Here is a 20549-nt window from a genome sequence, read left to right as displayed (position 1 = left end):
GGTAGAGTTAAAGTTGACCGAAGGACACATTTTTTCTATTTATCGTTATGTATATGAAAATATTTCAAAACTGATAGAAGCTACAACCATGGGTTGTTTCTTGTTGTATTCTACATGAAATTGCGCACATTTTCATATGTAAAACTTTATGTAATGGCTAATTTAAAATGGTGCAAACATTACGACAGTTGGATGAAAAAATTTATGATTTTTTCGGAAGAGTTACTGCGCGGACGTATGGAAAAAGTTTATTTCATAAATTCACCATAAATTGAAATATTGTGTTAGCAACTTCCAATTTGTTTCAAAATAAAGGTAAATGATTGAATATTACTAGAATGTAATATTTTTAGCTTACAATTGCATTTTTTAACCATTTTGGTCGAGTCAAAGTTGACCGAAGGTTGAAATTTTGGCACTTATCATTATTTATATGAAAATATCTCAAAACTGATAAAAGCTATAACCATGGGTTATTTATTGTTGTATTCTACATGAAATTGCGCACATTTTCATATGTAAAATTTTATGTAACGGCTAATTTAAAATAGTGCGAACATTACGACAATCGGACGAAAAAATGTCTGATTTTTTTCGGAAGAGTTACCTCGCGGACGTTAGGAAAATGTTTTTTTTCATAGATTCACCATAAATCGAAATATTGTGCTAGAGACTTCAAATTTGTTGCAAAATGAAGGTAAATGATTGAATATTACTAGAATATAAGAGTTTTAGCTTACAATTGCGTTTTTCGGCTAATTTGGTAGTCAAAATTGACCAAAGGTTGAAATTTTGGCACTTATCGTTATTATATGAAAATATTTCAAAACTGATAAAAACTACAAACCATGAGTTGTTTTTTGTTGTATTTCTAACATGAAATTGTGCACATTGTCATATATAATACTCCATGTAACGGGTAATATAAAATAGTGCAAAAATTATGTTGGCGACAAAATAATTTCTGAGATGTGTTGCTGATGGTTTTTAGTGCGAGAAGAAAGAAATTCGTGGTTGCGCGCCTAGGTAACGATTGTAAACAAAACAACACCTTGATCCATGAGCTCCCAGCATCCCCTAAGGCATGTGATTCAAAGTTTTTTGCCTAGTAGCCTTATAACTATTTTTTCGCGAATTTTAATAAATTTTTATATCGACGTACTATACGTCCAATCGGCACTCAACAGACAATTTATATCGACGTTTAATACGTCCAATCGGCGGTAAAGGGTTAATTAGTCAGCTGAATTCATTCTAAGGGTTGTTCTAGAATTTTGCTTCGTGTTTCAGGCATGTGAATTAAGAATTAAATAAAGACAAATTATTTAATAGTAACTCTAGCTTTTGGAAGGGTTTGTTTATTTAGGCTTGTGAAAGTGTCATCTTGGTGCTATTCTTTCCATCTAATGTTTGTTGGTAATTACTTTAAATCTCATTTCCATTCCAGATTTGACACTATATTAGAGGAAGCAGCTGAAAAAGATGAAGACAAATGGGTCCTACCTTGTGACCTACCTGAAAACAGTCATGTAAGTACTGTATAGCAATTAGTACATTTTTCTGTTAAAGCTTACCCACTGTTAGAGCTTATATCTTTGGGTGTATATCCAATCACTTTCAAGAAATTTGATAATGAAGAATGAATATATTAATTTTTCCTTGGCAGGGTTCAGGGAGCTGGTGGTATGGGTACTACACTTCACAACCTTATTAGTGGAACACTCCTTCTCACGACACCTTTATTCTTCAGTGGAACACCTTATTACCTTACTGTCATCAACGTCTATGACTATTGTCTTAGCAGTACTTAATCTACTTTACATGTTCAGTAAAAGGTAAGTGTTTTTTTTTCATTCCAAAATTTTAATGTATCACAGTATTGCAAAGTTTTAAAGATTTAGTAAAGTCTTTCTTGGCTTTTATTGTTGTACACATTTATGTTAAAGTAATAGAATATTCATTGGTTATGCACTATACCATTTAAGGCACCATTCTTAATAGACATTTGATAAAATGAGTGTGTCATTTGGTCATGTATTCTTCCTTGTTTAATGCTGTGTTGTTATTTTCAAGGTCTAATTTCATCACCCGCCTTGCTGTAGCCCCTCGCCAAGCCCTTTTGATGCGTCTCATAAATTTGGCTGAACCCTGGGGAGGCAAGGACAATGGCTTTGGTTTAGCCCAGTGTTGTCAGGACCTTCCCTTGTCTGTGAGTTGATGCAGGTTTTGTATATTTGTAGAGAATACCTATTGATGAGGTTTTATTTTAAGAGACTTGAAATTAATGTATGGCGTAACTTCCAAACAGTGCATCCTGTGTTGAGATCAGCAGCTCTCTGGTTGCTTGACATATTGGCCATTATCTGCTTTCTAGTTATAGAATCTTCTATTTTAGCTATTTCCCATAAAGAATTCTTAATTTAATCCTCATCACCAACTGTTATGATATCTTTTGTTTATATAATGTCTACACAAGTCATTGCAGTCAGAGTTTACACTGTGAACAGTGAGTTTAAGTGTAAGTGTAGCCCCAAAGAAAAGAAAATGTTAATGAATATGCCGTACTATTTAGTGTGTGTAAGCAAATGAAGAGCACCATATCTAGAGAGGAAACTGGCATAACACGCTGTACCTAGATTCATCCTCCTCCGCTATTATAGTATCTCGGCAGGCAGTTGGTTTCGTTCCTTGGCCAGCATACTACTTAACAGTAGAGTGGGACCTATTGTTATCTCATTTTGCTTACTTTGCTTATTACAAGACTGAATAAACATATTTGCTTACAGTGAATTATCAACCAGAAAAATAAGTTGTTAATGGTAGATTGTTATAAATGTTATCAACACAGTTCAGTCATGTTGCCTATTTATTGAATAGGTCTTTGAAAATATTTTTTAAATTAATTTTTCCTTGTAGTTTTATTTGTAATATTAAGAACTAATTTGTTTTTAAGATTTATGACTTTTATGATTTATTTTATGGATTCTTTTTTGACGAATTCTTATAACTTCGGAGTTTTACCTCAAATTGTTCATGCATCATTATTTCACTGGGTTTCAGTCCTTTCCTGAAAATGCCACCACCCTACATTATGAGTTCTATGGTGAACACCAACAACAGCCACAACAGCAAACATCGCAGCAGCAACCACAACAACAAACTGGTGACTCTCCAAGTGGAAGCAGCAGTAGTGGGGCTCGCAGTAGTAATTCTATCATCACTATTCACATTGATAATATGCAGAATATATCAAAGTCCCCTGCGCAAGTCATGGAGGAGCTTTTACAGGTCTACAAAGTGCCTATGGAGAAACAGGTGAGAAGTACAGTACATTTGTGAGATTTTTTTTTTTTTTTCCTATAAACAATTTCCTGTAGCATATTGTATATCAGTTTTGTTTTTATTCCTTGACTGTCACTTGTCTGTTTGTGGTTGTGCAAGGCACTGGTACTGTTGACACACTGACAAACACTTACATAATGTATGATGTGGATATGTAATATTGGTAGGAAGTAAAGGTATTGCTGACAGCATGCCCAACACAGCTCGCTGCAGCAATAGTGAAGAGTATCATATGATGATTACAGTGTGGTTATTAATTTCAAATGCTTCACTTATGCAAAGTTGTCACCAAAAATGCTCTAGCCCATCAAGCATAGTTGGTTATAAGAGGGTGTCAGGAAGTGAAGCAACAATGCCATAGGTACCTAGTTTTTAGCTTTTGCTTCATCATGACCAAATTTTGTTTTTTTTTATTATTATCCTCTCATGTATTTAAATTTTCTTGACAAGTATTGATTTTCTTTTCAGATGATCCTGTTTACCCACATAAGATTAGCTCATAGTTTTGGTTCATTTGAAACTCGTTTGCAGTGTGTCCAAGCGAGACTACAAGCATTGTCTGTTTTAGTGTATTGCAATGCATTGCAGGTTTGTATTAAATTACCATGATTTTGATGCTTTTCTAATTTTTACAGTTAAGTGGAAAAATTATTAGTTTAGAACTGTCATAGTTTGTATACAGTATAGTAATAGTTTATTTCTGTGATATTGAATGTATGAGGATTACTTGTAGGGATATTTTGTTGTATAAACTCTTGAAACTAGACTGATGACAATCACTGCGCAAATTTGACTTGGTTCATACTTAATGATTACATTAAAGTAGTCTTGATGTGAACTGTGTGATATATGTGAAATCTGATGTTGAGGTTACTATATATATAGTAATGTTTACCATGAGCGTCCTTTAAAATGTTGAACTATTTCAGGACAATGCTAATACAGTGTTATATTCTGGGCTTCTGGATGAATTTGTGGAGGTTTTGGAAATTCACGATCCAAAACTTACTGAAATTAAGGCTGCCACATTGCGTACTTTGACTTCAATTATTCACCTGGATCGTATGCCCAGTTTCCCTAAGTGAGTTTTTGTTGAGTTGTGTGCTTTCATAAATCATGCAGACAGTAGTTTGCTTTAATATTATTGCACCACTTTTGTTTAAATGAAAATATATCTGTATGAGCAAATGGCAAGATTGCCATTCACTGATATTAGTTTCCTCAATACTTTCAGGTTGAATACAATAATTGATGTAACAGGTGCCTCCTCTTACCATGGATTCTTGCCAGTTCTGGTTAGGTCTTGCATCTCTTCGTTAACAGCCACCAACCCGCCAGTTCCCAACCCCTTTCCTGCCCCACTTGCCACAGCCCTGTTTTCATTCCTTTATCATTTAGCAAGTTATGAAGCTGGTGGTGAAGCTCTTGTCTCTTGTGGCATGATGGAGTCTCTCATATCTGTTGTAAACTGGAAGGGAACGGAGCCGGATCACATAACTGTGAGTGTGAGGATTTTACATTGTGTACATTTTCTGTAATATGTTAGTCAGTTTTGAATAATTTTTAAAGGTGGAGTGGTGGTTGTGAAGTATTAATTTTCATTTCTCTCTTTTCAGTTTGTGACCAGGGCAGTTCGTGTTATCGATCTCATAACCAACTTGGATATGCATGCCTTTCAGACACATGGAGGGCTTACAGCCTTCATTAGAAGATTAGAGGTATGGTAACAGATTTGTTTGGATTTTTTTTTCTGAATTTAAATTATACATTTTTTTATTGTGGTCTCACAATTATTCCTGCACAGTTTGTGTTTTAAATGATGATTTTCATACATTCAACTTACCTGTCAGATATATACATAGCTATCGACTCCGTCGTTCCCGACAGAATTTCAAATTTCGCGGCACTCGCTACAGGTAGGTCAGGTGATCTACCGCCCTGCCTCTGGGTGGCAGGGCTAGGAACTATTCCCGTTTTCTAATCATAATCTCTCTGTCGCCGGCTGTATCAACATTGTTGTTACTTCCTCCTGACTAGAATTCGTTTTTCGCAAAGCTTTTGATCATCTCTCGCTGATATTTGTGACGTACTTGGATCGTTGTTTGGCATTCGCTATCGTGGACTGTTTTTTGGACTTGGTTTTTTGGAATTTGTGAATATGTCTGATTCTAGTGTTAGTTTCAGAGTGTGTGTGAATGAGGGCTGTAAGGTGAGGATTCCGAAAGCTTCGGTAGATCCTCACACTAGTTGTAGGGGGTGTAGAATGGTTGAATGTTCGATTGAGAATACGTGTAATGAGTGTGAGAATCTGAATGCACAAGAGTGGAAGAATCTAACTTCTTACTTGAAGAAGTTAGAGAGAGATAGAGAGAGGAAGGCGGCTTATAAAACCCGCAGTATGTCTGCCTCTCATGTTTTACTGTCTAGCTCTGTAGCTTCTTCCTATGATGATAATAACCATTCTGTTTCAGCCCGTTCACATCTTGCTAATCCCTCTAGTTCTGCTTCGGAAATAGCAGAACTTAGAGCTTCCCTTCAGAAAATGCAGGAAAAAGTCGCAGCATTGGAAGGTAAGGAAAGTGAATGTGGCAGTGATATTAGTGTCCCCAGTGTAGTGGAGGGGGCGTCTGGTCGTCTCTGCGACGCTCCCAGGCCTAGACCTCTTCCAAGCTCCCTGGCCCGGAGGAGAAGGAAAGTCGAAAGCCGTACGGGGGTGTGGAGAATCCCCAACGATCAGGCGTCCCTTCGGCAGAATCGATCGTATCGACTGCCAAAGACCGCTATAGGAAAAGCATCCTTCGAGAGTGCTTTTCGTCGTCGAGTTCGCCTTCGCCGAGAAGAGGATGGAAGGAGTCGAATCTTTCCCGTCCTTTGAAGAGGAGTAAGAAAGAGCACGAGCTCAATTCGAGTCCCGAGCGCTTCTCAGAAGGAGGAGCACCTTCGGTAATAAAGAGGGCGAGAATACAGTCAGACTCTGGGTCTGGAAGAGATCCTAGAGCGCCTTCCAGATCTCCCTCTCCTAATGCGGAAGATTCCTCAACCAAGAAAATTTTGAAGAATATGCAAGAGCAATTAGCCTTGTTAGTAGGAACTCGTTATAAGGAGCCTACTCGTAAGAAGGATGATAGGCTTCCTATTAAAAGATCTAAATACCTATCTCCTGCCAGGCGCGACGCATCCTTCAGGGGAGTTGTCGCACAGGCGGCCATCTCTGGGGGGGGCGGTGCGCTAGACAGGAGAGAGGTAAGAAAGGAAGCTACTCCTGTCAAGAGTAGGGCGCCAACCAGAAGCCAGACTCCGAGTAGGCGCAACGAGCCAGTACAAGATTCAAGATCTTCAATCAAGCGCCAAGAGTTACCTGAAGAGGAAGACCCTGTTAGGAGTAGAGCACTTGTGAGACGGAAAGCGCCTACTAAACATCAGACGCATGCTAAGGATCAAGAGTATTCGGAACGGCGTACTCCTACAAGACACCAGGAGTCGTCGGGCCTAGATACTCCTCCCAGGCGCCAGGAGTATTCTGAACTAAATACTCCTCTCAGGCGCCAGGAGTATTCGGAAGCTTATACTCCTCTCAGGCGCCAGGAGTACTCTGCACTTAATACTCCTCCCAGGCGCCAGGAGTATTCGGAACTTAATACTCCTACCACACGCCAGGAGGATTCTGAACAAAATGCGCCTTCTAAAAGCCAGGAGTATTCGAGGCGCTTTGCGCCTGCCAGGCGCCAGGATATTACCAGGCGCGTTACTCCTCCCAGGCGCCAGGAGTATTCCGAAGCTTATACTCCTCCCAGGCGCCAGGAGTATTCGGAACTTAATACTCCTTCCACGCGCCAGGAGTATTCTGAACAAAATGCGCCTGATAAAAGCCAGGAGTATTCGAGGCGCTTTGCGCCTGCCAGGCGCCAGGAGTATTCCAGGCGCGTTACTCCTCCCAGGCGCCAGGAGTATTTCGAAGCTAATACTCCTCCCAGGCGCCAGGAGTACTCGGAACTTAATACTCCTACAACGCGCCAGGAGGATTCTAAACAAAATGCGCCTACTGAAAGCCAGGAGTATTCGAGGCGCTTTGCGCCTGCCAGGCGCCAGGAGTATTCCAAGCACGTTACTCCTCCCAGGCGAGATACTCCTACTGTACACCAGGCGCATTCCTCGGAAGAACCTGACACTCGTAAGAGAGTAAGAGAAGAGTCAGTAGAAAGAAGAGAACCTTCTCCTTCCGAGCCTATCAACCCAGAAGATGCCTCGGAGGACGAAATGAAGGAAGGATCTTCTAATTATAAAGTTCTTTCTTTCGTCCCTTTTGTTGGAGGAATATGGAGACTCTTTGACGCCAGCTGCTCCCCCTTCGCCACGCTCGCAGTTTTCAAGCACGAAAAACACTCAAGTCTTCCTCTTTCCTTAAAATGAAGCCTGCCATTTCTATGAGGAGAGCTCTACAATCTCTTGACTCCTGGTTCAAGAAGAAGAAGGAGTTAGGAAGGACGGTCTTTTGTATGCCTCCCGCTAAACTTACAGGGAGGAGAGGAATTTGGTATGAAACGGGAGAGGATATGGGACTATCTCTGTCCGTTTCAGCTGAGTCAGACTTCTCGAGTTTGGTGGATTCGTCGAGAAGGCACGCCTGAATGCAGCGAAGGTTACATGGGGGCTTTCGGAAACGGATCACCTCATCAAGGGACTTTTTCATACTTTAGAAGTTTTTAACTTCTTAGATTGGTCCCTTGGGGTTCTGGCCAAGAAATCTCAAGAAAATGAACAACTCGACCCAGAAACCCTGAATTGCATCCTCGCCTGTATTGATAAGGCTGTTCAGGATGGATCGGCTGAGGTATGCTCCCTATATGGTGCAGGAGTTTTAAAGAAAAGGGCGGTGCACAGTGCTTTCCTCACGAAGGCCGTCTCTCATTCACAGAGAGCCGCATTATTGTTTGCGCCTCTCTCTGAAAACCTTTTTCCCTCACAGTTGGTGAAGGACATCGCGCATTCTCTGACGGAAAAGGCCACCCAGGATCTCCTTAGACCAATCCTCAAGGAAGAATAGGCCTGTGGCTAGTGAGGAAAAGAAAGTGGCTCGCCCAGCTCAGAAACAGCCCTTTCGAGGAGGTCTTCCAACTAGACCGATCGCCAGAAGGAAGTCAACCGATAAGAGGGGCAGGTCTTCCTTCCGTTCCTTTAAGAAAGGAAGTGAAAATTCTGTCCTCCAGACACCCGTAGGAGCCAGGCTACATTATTTTGCGAAAGCCTGGGAAGACATAGGAGCCAACACTTGGACGATGTCGATTATCAAGAAGGGGTATCGCATCCCATTCAAGGACATTCCTCCCTTGACAACATCTCCGAGGGAATTGTCCGCCAGATACAGGGACCCTATTCTGAGGGATACTCTTCGTCAGATGGTGGAACAGATGTGGGACAAAAGAGCAATAGAACTTGTGCTGGATTGCAACTCCCCGGGGTTTTACAATCGCTTGTTTCTTGTAACAAAAGCCTCGGGGGGATGGAGACCGGTACTGGACGTAAGTGCGCTGAACAAATTCGTCGAACAACAGAAGTTCAGCCATGGAAACGTCTGCCTCAGTCCTTGCAGCACTGCGGCAAGGGGATTGGATGGTGTCCTTAGACCTTCAGGACGCATACTTCCACATCCGATCCACCATTCGTCGAGGAAGTACCTTCGATTTATGTTCGAAGGAAGAAATTATCAGTTCAGGGCCCTGTGTTTCGGCCTGTCCACGGCTCCTCAAGTCTTCACAGACGTGATGAAAAATGTAGCAAGGCACTTACATTTGAAAGGGATAAATGTCTCCCTGTACCTGGACGACTGGCTCATCAGAGCCAGGTCTCAAAAGCAGTGTTTGGAGGACCTGCGAACAACACTGGAATTGACAAAGTCTTTGGGATTGATCGTGAACCTCGAGAAGTCTCAGATGATCCCAGCCAGAACGTGGTTTATCTGGGGATTCAGATGGATTCTCGGGGTTTTCGAGTTTTTCCATCTCAAGAGAGAATAAAGAAAGGCTGTGCCACAGTATCGAACTTTCTAGGGAAGGAGCGCACTTCAGCGAGGGAATGGCTGAGCCTTCTGGGAACCCTTTCCTCGCTCGAACAGTTCTTTCTCCTAGGAAGATTACATCTTCGACCGCTTCAGTTCTTCCTAAGAAGAAGTTGGAGTTGGAAGACAGGTCAGCTCTCGGACACGTTTCCAATCTCGGAAGAGATAAAACATCATTTGAAGTGGTGGTTGGTTCCATTAAAGGAAAACAAAGGAGTGTCCCTGCAAGTACGGAACCCAAGCCTGACATTGTTTTCAGACGCCTCGGAGGCGGGCTGGGGTGCAACATTGGGACCCAGAGAAGTGTCAGGCACCTGGTCGGCAGAACAGGATCAGTCATGGCACATAAATTGCAAAGAGCTCTTAGCGATTCACCTAGCACTAAAGAGCTTCGAACACTTAGTCAGAGGAAAAGTCGTGCAGATAAATTCAGACAATACGACAGCTCTGGCTTATGTCAAGAAGCAAGGAGGGACGCACTCTTTTGCTCTGTACGAGCTGGCACGGGATCTACTGATTTGGGCGAACCAAAGGAAGGTAATTCTCCTAACAAGGTTTGTTCAAGGGAGAGGAATGTGAGAGCGGACAGATTGAGCAGGAGATTCCAGGTCCTTCCCACAGAGTGGACACTCCACTCAGAAGTCTGTCAGAGCCTTTGGCTCCTTTGGGGGAAGCCTCAAATAGATCTTTTCGCCACGTTCCTCTCCAAACGGATAAATACATTTTGTGCCCTGGTGGAGGATCCCCGGGCTTATGCAACAGACGCCTTTCTCCTGGACTGGTCAGGAATAGACGTTTACGCTTTTCCCCGTTCAAGATACTGGGGGAAGTAGTCAGAAAATTCGTGGCATCCGAAGGAACCAAGATGACTCTGATCGCTCCGTATTGGCCAGCTCAAATTTGGTTCACAGAGGTGATGGAATGGACAGTGGACTTCCCCAGATCTCTTCCAAACAGAATAGATCTGCTCAAACAACCCCACTTCGAGAGGTACCATCAAAATCTACCCGCTCTTGCTCTGACTGCCTTTCGACTATCGAAAGACTTGTCAGAGCGAGAGGGTTTTCTCGCCAGGCAGCAAACGCAATTGCTAGAGCCCGCAGATCATCTACGAGGCGAGTGTACCAATCGAAGTGGGAAGTTTTCAGAAACTGGTGTAGGTCGAAGAAGCTGTCCTCTTCCAGTACCTCTGTGACCGAAATTGCAGATTTCCTTCTGTTTCTTAGACAAAAGTCGCATCTCTCAGTACCAACTATTAAGGGGTACAGGAGTATGCTCTCAGCAGTCTTTAGAAACAGAGGATTAGATCTAACGAATAATAAGGATTTGCACGACCTCATTCGTTCATTCGAAACATCTAAATCACTTGTACCTAAGGTTCCAAGCTGGAACTTAGATGTGGTTCTTAAATTTCTTTCATCAGATGAATTCGAACCACTTCACACTGCTTCGTTCCGTAATATCACTAGAAAGTGTTTGTTTCTGATCTCTCTTGCAACGGCAAAAAGAATCAGTGAGTTGCACGCCCTTGAATCAAGAGTTGGCTTCAAAGGAGACTCCGCAATTTGTTCATTTCAGTCCCTTTTTCTGGCCAAAAATGAAAACCCTTCAAATCCCTGGCCCAGGAGCTTCGAAGTGAAAGGACTTTCTAGTTTGGTGGGCAGAGAGGCAGAAAGATCCCTTTGCCCAGTTAGAGCTCTAAAATTTTATCTGGACAGGAAGAAGCAGTTGGGGGGTTCGCAGAAAGGTCTTTGGTGCTCAGTGAAAGACCCCAAGAGAGCAATGTCCAAGAACGCTTTAGCCTTCTTTGTTAGAAGTGTTATCACGGAAGCTCATAAGAAGTGTCCAGATGATTCTTTTAATCTTCTAAGAGTGGGAGCCCACGAAGTTAGAGCAATCGCAACTTCGGTGGCGTTCCAAAGAAATATGTCACTAAAGAACATTTTGGACACAACTTATTGGAGATGCAACTCTGTGTTTGCATCCCATTATTTAAAAGACGTGCGAGTTACGTATGATAAATGTTTTTCGTTAGGTCCGTTTGTGTCAGCACAAACGGTTCTGGGTAAAGGAGAAAGCACCAATCCTTAAAATTATGTACGTAACCCTCTTGTCGGATGTGTTCTCGGGTTTTCGGTGTATGGGAGTGTCAGTTGTCGCACAGGCGGCCTTCACTTCTCTTCATTTGAAATCGAGTGACATCTGACTATTAGAGGGGTACAAAAATTTTGTTATTTTTGTATGTATGAGTTTCGAGTTTGTGGTTGTTTGCAAAGAGTTTGGGGATAACTCTAGGCAATCTTAGAACTAACACGGGTTAGGATCGGGTGATCGGGATTGGTTGTGTGCTCCTTAAATTAGTGCGTGTTGTCATATAAGCGGATGTGCTCCCATTGACAAACGCCAGTTAGGATTCTGTCGAGTAAGTGGAAGAGACCCCATCGACAGATCCACAAGAACTCTTGGCCACAGATCACTATCTCGCTAAGGCTCTTGAGATGAAGCAGACTCCTGGGCAGTAGCCACGAAGTCTTCCATCTAAAAAGGTAGGAACTAAGGTTTATTAATACCTACAACATATGTTGTTTACCTGTCTAGTCAGTTAGTTAGCTGTCTCTTGCCCTCCACCAAAGGGTGTCAATCAGCTATGTATATATCTGACAGGTAAGTTGAATGTATGAAAATGACATTGTTATGATACAATAAAGTTTCATACATACTTACCTGGCAGATATATACAATTGAAGACCCACCCAGCCTCCCCGCAGGAGACAGGTGGAAGAGAGATTATGATTAGAAAACGGAATAGTTCCTAGCCCTGCCACCCAGAGCAGGGCGGTAGATCACCTGACCTACCTGTAGCGAGTGCCGCGAAATTTGAAATTCTGTCGGGAACGACGGAGTCGATAGCTATGTATATATCTGCCAGGTAAGTATGTATGAAACTTTATTGTATCATAACAATGTCATTTTTAAATATACAACATTAATTATCCTTGTTATTACACTTGAAAATATTTACAGTATAACTGTGCATATACCATATACTGTACAATAAAGTTTTGTTAATAATTTAATAGAAATGTATTTTTAAATTTGTTTATTTAGGTGGAAGTAGACGAGTGCCGAAAAGAACAACCTTTCGTCATTACTCTGCCAGCACCGCTTGCAGAAAATGATTCTCCCTCTTCAGCTACAGAAAGCACTCAAGCAGCAGCAGCTGCAGAAAGAGAAGCTTCTGTAGCCACAGAAAGTGCAGAAGTTGGGGACACAGCCACTCCATCTCCAATGGACACAACCGAGTCTTATACTACTGGTGCGGCCGGGACATCTTTTCAGACAAATGAGGTTGAAAACATAAGACCCAGTACGTCAGCTGCGGCAGATATAACGGCCAGTTCTCGACCAGATTATAGTGAAGCAAAGACAGGTTTATCGTGCTTGCCCCAGAGAGCAGCCCTAGTGAAATCAATGTTGAACTTTTTGAAAAAAGCAATTCAAGAACCTGGTTTCAGTGAAAGTATGAGACACTTAATGGAAGGAAGTCTACCAGCTTCCTTGAAACATATCATAAGTAATGCTGAGTATTACGGGGCCTCTCTGTTTTTGCTCGCAACTGATGTTGTTACTGTATACGTGTTTGGGGAACCATCACTCTTGTCCTCCCTTCAAGATAATGGTCTCACAGATGTTGTGTTACACGCATTGCTAGTCAAAGATGTGAGTATGAACGTGGTGTCGTATGTATTTTACAATGTCATTTGAAATTACACAGTAGTGTTGACTTAGCTGTGCACTTTAGGTAGTTGAAGCATATAAAAATATGAAGATGATTCCTTTACAGGTACCTGCTACAAGAGAAGTATTAGGTTCCCTACCAAATGTATTCAGTGCTTTATGCCTTAATTCTCGTGGTCTAGCTGCATTCGTAGCTTGTAAACCCTTCGAAAGACTTTTCAAGGTTCTGCTGTCACCTGATTATTTACCTGCTATGAGGAGACGAAGATCATCAGATCCAATGGGAGACACAGCATCCAACTTGGGAAATGCAATGGATGAGTTGATGCGCCACCAGCCAAGTCTAAAAGCCCAAGCAATGAAAGCCATTGTTAAGGTAGATATGAGGTTAATTTGAAAACATTTGATTATAATTCAAAATATTTGATGTTCAGTACAGTATAGCAGAAAAATTTAATTTTTCAGTACTTCTCAGATTGGTGTACCTAATGGTTTTATTGATAAAGGGCTGTGTTTCAGCTATTTTTATATTATGTCACCTTCCAAATGACAAGTTTCAGGGTCCTTCATACAGTATTCACAGTACAGTTTTATAACTAATTATTTTTTTCTTTTAAATGAGGTGTTTAAAATAATTATGGAAATCTTTTCAGCTCTTAGAGGAAGTGTGTCTGTTGGGAAGTGATACTCACTACATATGCTGGAAGACTCCTCCAAAGCATGAGGCATCCCCAGCACCTGTCATGAGGTTAGATGAATTTTATCTTTACAAGAATGGGTTTGTTTTAGATTTGTGATCTGGTTAAACTTTTATAACATGTCATCATCATTATGTTCTTAAGATTGAGGCTACTTAAACATTTAAATTTTAAATTTCTGCATGTAGGGGTAAGTCCTATTCCATTGAGATAGTAGTGTCTTTTTCTAAAAGATATGCATTTTTGATCATCCATATAATTGACAGTTGCATTCTGCTTGCAGAACTCACAATGACAATTCAAGTGATGAAGAGGAGGAGGAGGAGGAAGAAAGGGAATCTGGTGTTGCTGGTCCTTCGGTATCTAGTGGGCAGCGGGAAGATGTACCACCCACAGACACAACTACAGGAGAGAAAAGACCTGTCCCTCTTGTTGATTATGTTTTGAATGTTATGAAATTTGTAGATGCCATTCTCTCTAACAATTCAACTGACGACCATTGTAAAGAATTTGTGTCGCAGAAGGGTTTGGTTCCACTGTTGGGTATTCTTGGATTGCCCAATTTACCAATTGATTTCCCAGTGTCACAGGCATGTCAGTCTGTAGCATCTGTATGTAAATCTATTTTGGTAAGTATTAATACTGACAGTTTGGTGATTTTGTGTTGTCAGTTTGTACATTGGAAAATGTCATGAATTCTTGCTTTCAAGTTCTCTTACATTCCTCAAAATATTTTAAAACTTGTTTGAACGGTTGACTTAATCTGGGAGTGTTGGTTGTTCATTTGAAATGTTGTTAAGTGTTGGGATAATTGAACTGTTACTTGATCCATTACAGAACCTTGCTCATGAGCATGGTGTTCTTCAGCGAGGACTCCAATGTCTAAATGAGAAGTTAGAAGCCCTAGCACCTCTTCATGAACCCCTGCCAGCACCTGGAGGCTCAGTGCTGCTGCGTGAACTAGCATCTGCTCCAACTCCTGGGGAAGCAACAGCCTTCCCACAAGCCACTCCACTACTTCATACATTGAGTGCAGTCCATGCATACATAATGATGCTTGTTCATGTATGTAGAACTGGGCAAACAGAAATCAGACAGGTATCCATCAGTCAGTGGGGAACAGATTTAGGATTGAGAGTGTTAGCTGGCTTAACAAAGTTATATACTTCACTGGTGTGGGAATCTACAGTACTTCTAGCTTTATGTTCTGATGATGGATTACCAGCTGGCTGCTTATTTGGGAAAGAAGATACAGAAAAATTACTTCCTCCTGATTTAAAGGTGAGAAAAGCAGTGTCATTTTAGTGAATCTTCTGTTTGATTTTAAAGAAAGAGTATTTCTGAGTAATGAAAGGGGGTGTGGTTTTCTATTATAATTGTTTGGTAATACTTTAATGATGCGGGTAATTTATTTTTCCCTCATTTAAAATGTATTTTTAAGGCATGGTATTTTTGCCATGTATGAGTAATAGTCATTTGTTATATATAAATTTTTTTTTTCATCCTGGTTGAGAGTATGGTTCATTCTTGTAAGTTTTACTTTATGACATATATAGTGAGAGTGCAATTTTGTCTTTAGGGTGAAGAAGGCAGTCGAAATGAAGCTGTTGCCATGGAAGTTACAGAAAGTAATAACAGAGGCATATCTGATAACGGTACACCCCTTGGGGAAGGTACCTCTGCAGAAAGCCCTACTCGTCAACAGTCAGCAGCAACGCAACACCAGATGAAGTTGATAAAGCCCCTACTGTCATCAGCTTCACGATTAGGAAAGGCTTTAGCCGAACTCTTTGCCTTGCTTGTTAAGGTATGTGCGATTGAGATTATGAATGAATCTGATTGGTTGAGGAGTGTTAATTTAGAGTTAATGTTGTTGCATCAAAACCATTAGGGCAACAGAATTTCAAACATGAAAATTATTTGTTTATTTACTCTTCAACCTAGGTGGGATCAGTAGGTTCATGAAATAGTTTTCTATTAATAAGATTGTTGAAATAAGGAGATTGTAAGGTCTACATGAGTTCTGTTTAGAAATTAAGTTAGTCACGGCTGGTTCCATACAGTTACAAAGTAGTATTCATTCGGGATACAAGAACGATTTGTATACAGAAATGGTTTTGCAAGACTAGTAGTATGGAAGTTGTATATGCTTAATCATTATGTAATGCTTTTCATTTACAATAAGTTTGTTCTAAGAATGTCAAAAGGAGTATTTGTTTCCCAATACATTATTAGGGCTCGTCAGTTTAGAGCAAGATTGTGTCAAAAATGAAAACAATTAGGGGTTGGTTTATCCTGTCATGGTAATTGAAGGAAAAGATCATGGGTAATTTTTGATTGACCATTTCTTTTGTTAAAATGGTATAAAAAAGAAAAATGGCTAGCTATCGTACTGTGACTTATAACAATGCTATTAGCGCCTCAGTGGTGTGGTCGGTATGGTGTTGGCGTGCTACCTCAGTGACTGCAACTGTTCGATTCTTGGGGCCTTCGCCATTGAGGCTTGTGAGAGATGTGTATTTCTGGTGATGATAGTTCACTCTCGACGCGATTTGGAAGTCACGTAAAGCCGTTGGTCCCGTTGCTGAATAACCACTGGTTCCATGCAATGTAAAAACACCATACACCATAATGCTACCAGTAGGTTGGGAAAAAATTGAACCCTACTGTTACTATAAAGGCAGTTATTTATGATAGGAAGAGCAAACATGGTAATGTCTAAGTGGCTTAGAGGTAGTTTAGCTAACTTTTTTCAGCTTTGTCTTGCCCTTGACCCATTACTGGCTTTTGTTTCATCAGTTGTAAAATAACTGTAGGGGGGGAGAGTATATCCTCTGGAGACTTAACTTCCAAATTCTAATGTAACCAGCATAATAAAAAAGATAGCTGTAGTATTGAAATGGTGCAATGTAATGTGTTGGGACTATTTTTTCCAAGGTTAACAAAATGCTTAATATTCCAGTATGGCAATGTTTATCATTTAACATTAAATTTTAAAAAGAAAATTTCACTAAGTTGAGCTGGTACTGCTTCATAATTTTATACTGAAAGGGCATAATTTTAATATTTTAATAAACATCAAAGAAAATGCTTTACGATATAGTTTGTTCATGAAACTTACCTGTCAGATATATATATAGCTGTATTTTTCCGAATCGACAGAAATTTAAACACTTACGACACACGCAGTGGGAGTCAGGTGGTTAGTACCCATTCCCGCCGCTGGGAGGCGGGTATCAGGAATCATTCCCATTTTCTATTCATAATTTTTCTGTCGCCGGTGCTGAAAACACCTGTTTTCAGTACCTCCGTCTTAGGATTTTGGAAACTTCATTGCCGCTAAGTATCCTAATTGTCTTTGATTTATTCACTTGGATTTGTGGCTAGGCATACGCTATCTTAAATTGATTTGAATTTGATTCATTTTTGCATAAAATATCTGAATCTAGTTAGGCTAGTTTCAGACGGGTTGTCTGCAAAGGTAGGGTGTGGCTACCGAAAGCTTCGGTAGATTCGCACTTGGTATGTACGAGGGGTATGGGTCTTGCTTCTTTGTTGAGATTTGTCATGTAGGAGTGTGAGGACTTTGTCTATTCCGTAAGGAAGACGTATGATTCGTATGTACGCAATTAATCAGTAAAACATGTCTAATTCCGTAAGGAAGACGGATGATTCGTATGTACGCAATTAATCAGTAACAAAAGTCAGGGTAGTGAACCTGCTAACCTTCCTGTAGACTTTATTTTGCATAACCCTGTAGTATGGCCTACGGGCTATGTATATGTCTACGAGAGGTGCTCGCTCTCCTTCATTGCTGTGAAGTGCTACTTCTGTAAGTTGTTACTCCTAACCCTGCAGTGTTGCCTTCGGGCCCTAAGCAGTGTCTGTAGAGAAATTGCCCTTTCTCTGATACTCCTTCGAATCGTAACTTAGAATCGAAAGTGCTTGCTTTAGAGAGTAAAAGTGAAGTGCAGAAGTGCAGTGATACCCCTTGTGTAGTGGAGGGTGCGTCAGATCGGCCTCTTTCGTTTCCGCCTCTAGGCCGGGACCTCTGCTTGACTCCCAAAGAAACGAGGGAGAGCATGTCGAAAGCCGAAGGAGGGTTACGAGGCCCCCCACCGATCTGGCGTGCCTTCGGCAGTTTCTGATGAAAATAACCCCAGACTGCTAGTGCGTGCACATGCACGAATCCTGAAGGATTGCTTCTCGTCCTCCGAAGCGTCCTCCCCGCGCAGGGGTTGGAGCTTTCGGATGGACTCGCGCCCTCTAAATAGAAGCTTTATAGAAGAGGACGCTTCACGTCCTCTCTCTCTCTCTCGTTATGCGTTTCAGTGAGAAGTAAGAAGGCGAACGTCGCCTGAACTCGTGTCCGTCTTTCCACCGAGAAATACGTAAGATAAGTCATAGTAGCAGGAACCTTTTGAGAGCGGACGCCCGGGACGCTCGGATGGACTCCAGGCGCGCGGGTGCACGCCAAGTGCGCGCCACCGTGGACGCCAAGTGCGCGCCCAGTGGACGCCGAGCGTCGCGAGCCAGTGGACGCCGAGCGCGCTCCAGTGGACGCCGAGCGTGCACCAGCGCACGCCAGTGTTTGTCGCCTGGCTGAACGTTTCTGTTGAACTCTTCAAGCTCTTGTTTCAGATTTGGGCTTAAAGAATTTTTACCTCTACCTTCGATGATACCTTCTACCTCACCTGCAAAGAATGTGAAGTAGGCAGTGCTTCGGAGGAAGCTTAAAGGGAACAGACAACTTCTTCTTCGAAACCCAGCAAGACATCGGGTTTCGTGAATTCAAGAGGTCTCTGTCAATTAATATTGCTTTTCGCATAGGTGGATGGAGTTAAGGAAAGCTCAAGGGAAGTTCTCGTTTGCACTACCGCAAGCTTTGCCTTTCTGCCAATAAATTTAAGTTGCCACTACCGCAGTCAAGACTTTGCGATAAGGCAGTTACGGGTTATAAAGGCTCGATGTCCTGCACGTCAGGACTCTCGGCAACGTTCAGAGGATTCTTGCAAAGGCACTCATCAAAAACGTACGCTCTTCAGGATAGAGCAAGACAGGACTTCCTTTGCCATACTGCCAATAAATTTTAAGCTTTAGCAGGCATTAGTTGTGATACGGGAGAGGAAGCTGGTTGGAGAGTTTCTTCCTCTTCTAGGATAATTTTGCCAGCTTTTTAGCCCATCTGAAAGGGCTTTTCAGATGATAGAAATTTTGTTAGTTCCTAGTCGGACTACGCTGCCGAATTGAACATCGTCGTTCTACCTGACGTAAGCCCAGTCTCTTAACAGGATTCTTGCCCCTTCCTCGCTTGAGACGGGAATCGGAAAATGCTCGACTTCCGGATTACGTTTTGTCAATTCAGAGACTTTCCCCCATTGACAATATACTATCGTTTTGTCAAGTAAGTGGGTATCCCCTCATTGACAAAATATCCTCTTTGTCCCGTAATGGGTTAGTTCTCATTGACAAACCTCTCATTAACTTGATATTGCGTAAGCGAATAAGCTCTTATTGACAAGATTCGGAAGAGCTCTCATTCGTCATTCGCAGACTCGTACAAGAAATAGACTTGTAGACTACGTCAATGAACCCTTATGTCCAATAACATAAGAAGCTTGAGCTGACTGCTTCGATTCTCCTAATTTTGGTTCATGAAACTTGCCTGTCAGATATGTATGTAGCTGTATTTCCGAATTCAGCTATATATATGTCTGCCATGTAAGTATGAACAAACTTTTTGTGATATAATTTCATATTTTGCCTTGCGTTATTTTATTTCTGGTTGGTTCAAGTCATATACGCTTGCTGTAGTTACCTCTTCGATGGCAACCGAGAGGTCTATGGTCCATTTTAAGGACATTTTAATAAGTTACTCCCTTGCAGCCTTCCAGGAGTTTCCGATTTATCTTTTACCGTTGTATGGTAGTGTTCTGACGACACAAACGCATCTATATATTTAGCGTTTTCGTTTTCGTTTCCGCTTAAATATACCAGCTTGAGAGTCTCTTTATGCTAAAATAACGGACCTTTTTCTTCATAGAATAGGGTAGCTGGCAACCCAGGCATAAAGTTAAGGAGACGACGATGACGGACGATCGTAAGCTGCTGCTGTCACTGTCCTCACTCCAAACGAGCCAGTACCAGCTCGTTCGCTGTCACATGCGCGGTAGGTTACGTCTCTCTCCTGTCGGGGATTGACTGACTAACCGTATCTCTGTGCTGGCAGTTACGTCTCTCTCTCTCCTGCGGGATTGACTGACTAACTGTATCTCTGCCCTACAATCACGGACTTAGCCTAAGATTGAGGGGATTTCTTACATGAATGAATAAACATTGCATTCGTTTGGCCTTAATATGTCCTACAGAGATATCTTACTCCTTTCGGTGCTCGTTACCGCACGGTATAGACTAGAGTCTACCACAACATTGCACTATTATATGCTCTCTTGCTTAGGCAAAGCGCAGCCTTATTAGGGAAGTAAACATACTGTGTGAGGAATGGATGAGCTTGCTGGGGACCATTTCCTTCCTAAAGAAGTTTGTTTCCCTGAATAGACTGCAATTCAGACCTCTACAGTTTTTTCCTACCGGGAAAAAAGGGAAAAACTGAAAATTTTATTAAAGATCTAGGAATGATTCTGAACATCTCTCGGTGCGCTAAGTATCTCTTGAGGTGATAGAAAGAAGGTGCCGGACATCTGGAGAGGGTTTCA

The 20549-nt window shown here is 41.6% G+C and overlaps 1 protein-coding gene across 1 annotated transcript in view; it reads left to right on the top strand.

The window, feature by feature from the left end:
* Positions 1 to 1679: 1679 nt before the first annotated feature.
* The window catches only part of LOC135203999 (E3 ubiquitin-protein ligase HUWE1-like), a 123974-nt gene continuing 105104 nt past the window's right edge, over positions 1680 to 20549 (top strand). Inside the window, exons 1-13 of the mRNA XM_064233923.1 lie at positions 1680 to 1835; positions 2074 to 2209; positions 3061 to 3315; positions 3811 to 3930; positions 4272 to 4423; positions 4577 to 4841; positions 4959 to 5060; positions 12506 to 13117; positions 13242 to 13511; positions 13789 to 13883; positions 14117 to 14462; positions 14671 to 15114; positions 15413 to 15640. Coding sequence (XP_064089993.1) covers positions 1786 to 1835; positions 2074 to 2209; positions 3061 to 3315; positions 3811 to 3930; positions 4272 to 4423; positions 4577 to 4841; positions 4959 to 5060; positions 12506 to 13117; positions 13242 to 13511; positions 13789 to 13883; positions 14117 to 14462; positions 14671 to 15114; positions 15413 to 15640 — 3075 coding nt within the window. The 5' untranslated portion in view covers positions 1680 to 1785. The remainder of the gene's footprint in view (positions 1836 to 2073; positions 2210 to 3060; positions 3316 to 3810; positions 3931 to 4271; positions 4424 to 4576; positions 4842 to 4958; positions 5061 to 12505; positions 13118 to 13241; positions 13512 to 13788; positions 13884 to 14116; positions 14463 to 14670; positions 15115 to 15412; positions 15641 to 20549) is intronic.

Source organism: Macrobrachium nipponense, chromosome 44, assembly GCF_015104395.2.
Source record: "Macrobrachium nipponense isolate FS-2020 chromosome 44, ASM1510439v2, whole genome shotgun sequence".
NCBI lineage: Eukaryota > Metazoa > Arthropoda > Malacostraca > Decapoda > Palaemonidae > Macrobrachium > Macrobrachium nipponense.
Note: the sequence above shows the minus strand (reverse complement) of the source record. Positions and strands in the feature narration are given on the sequence as shown.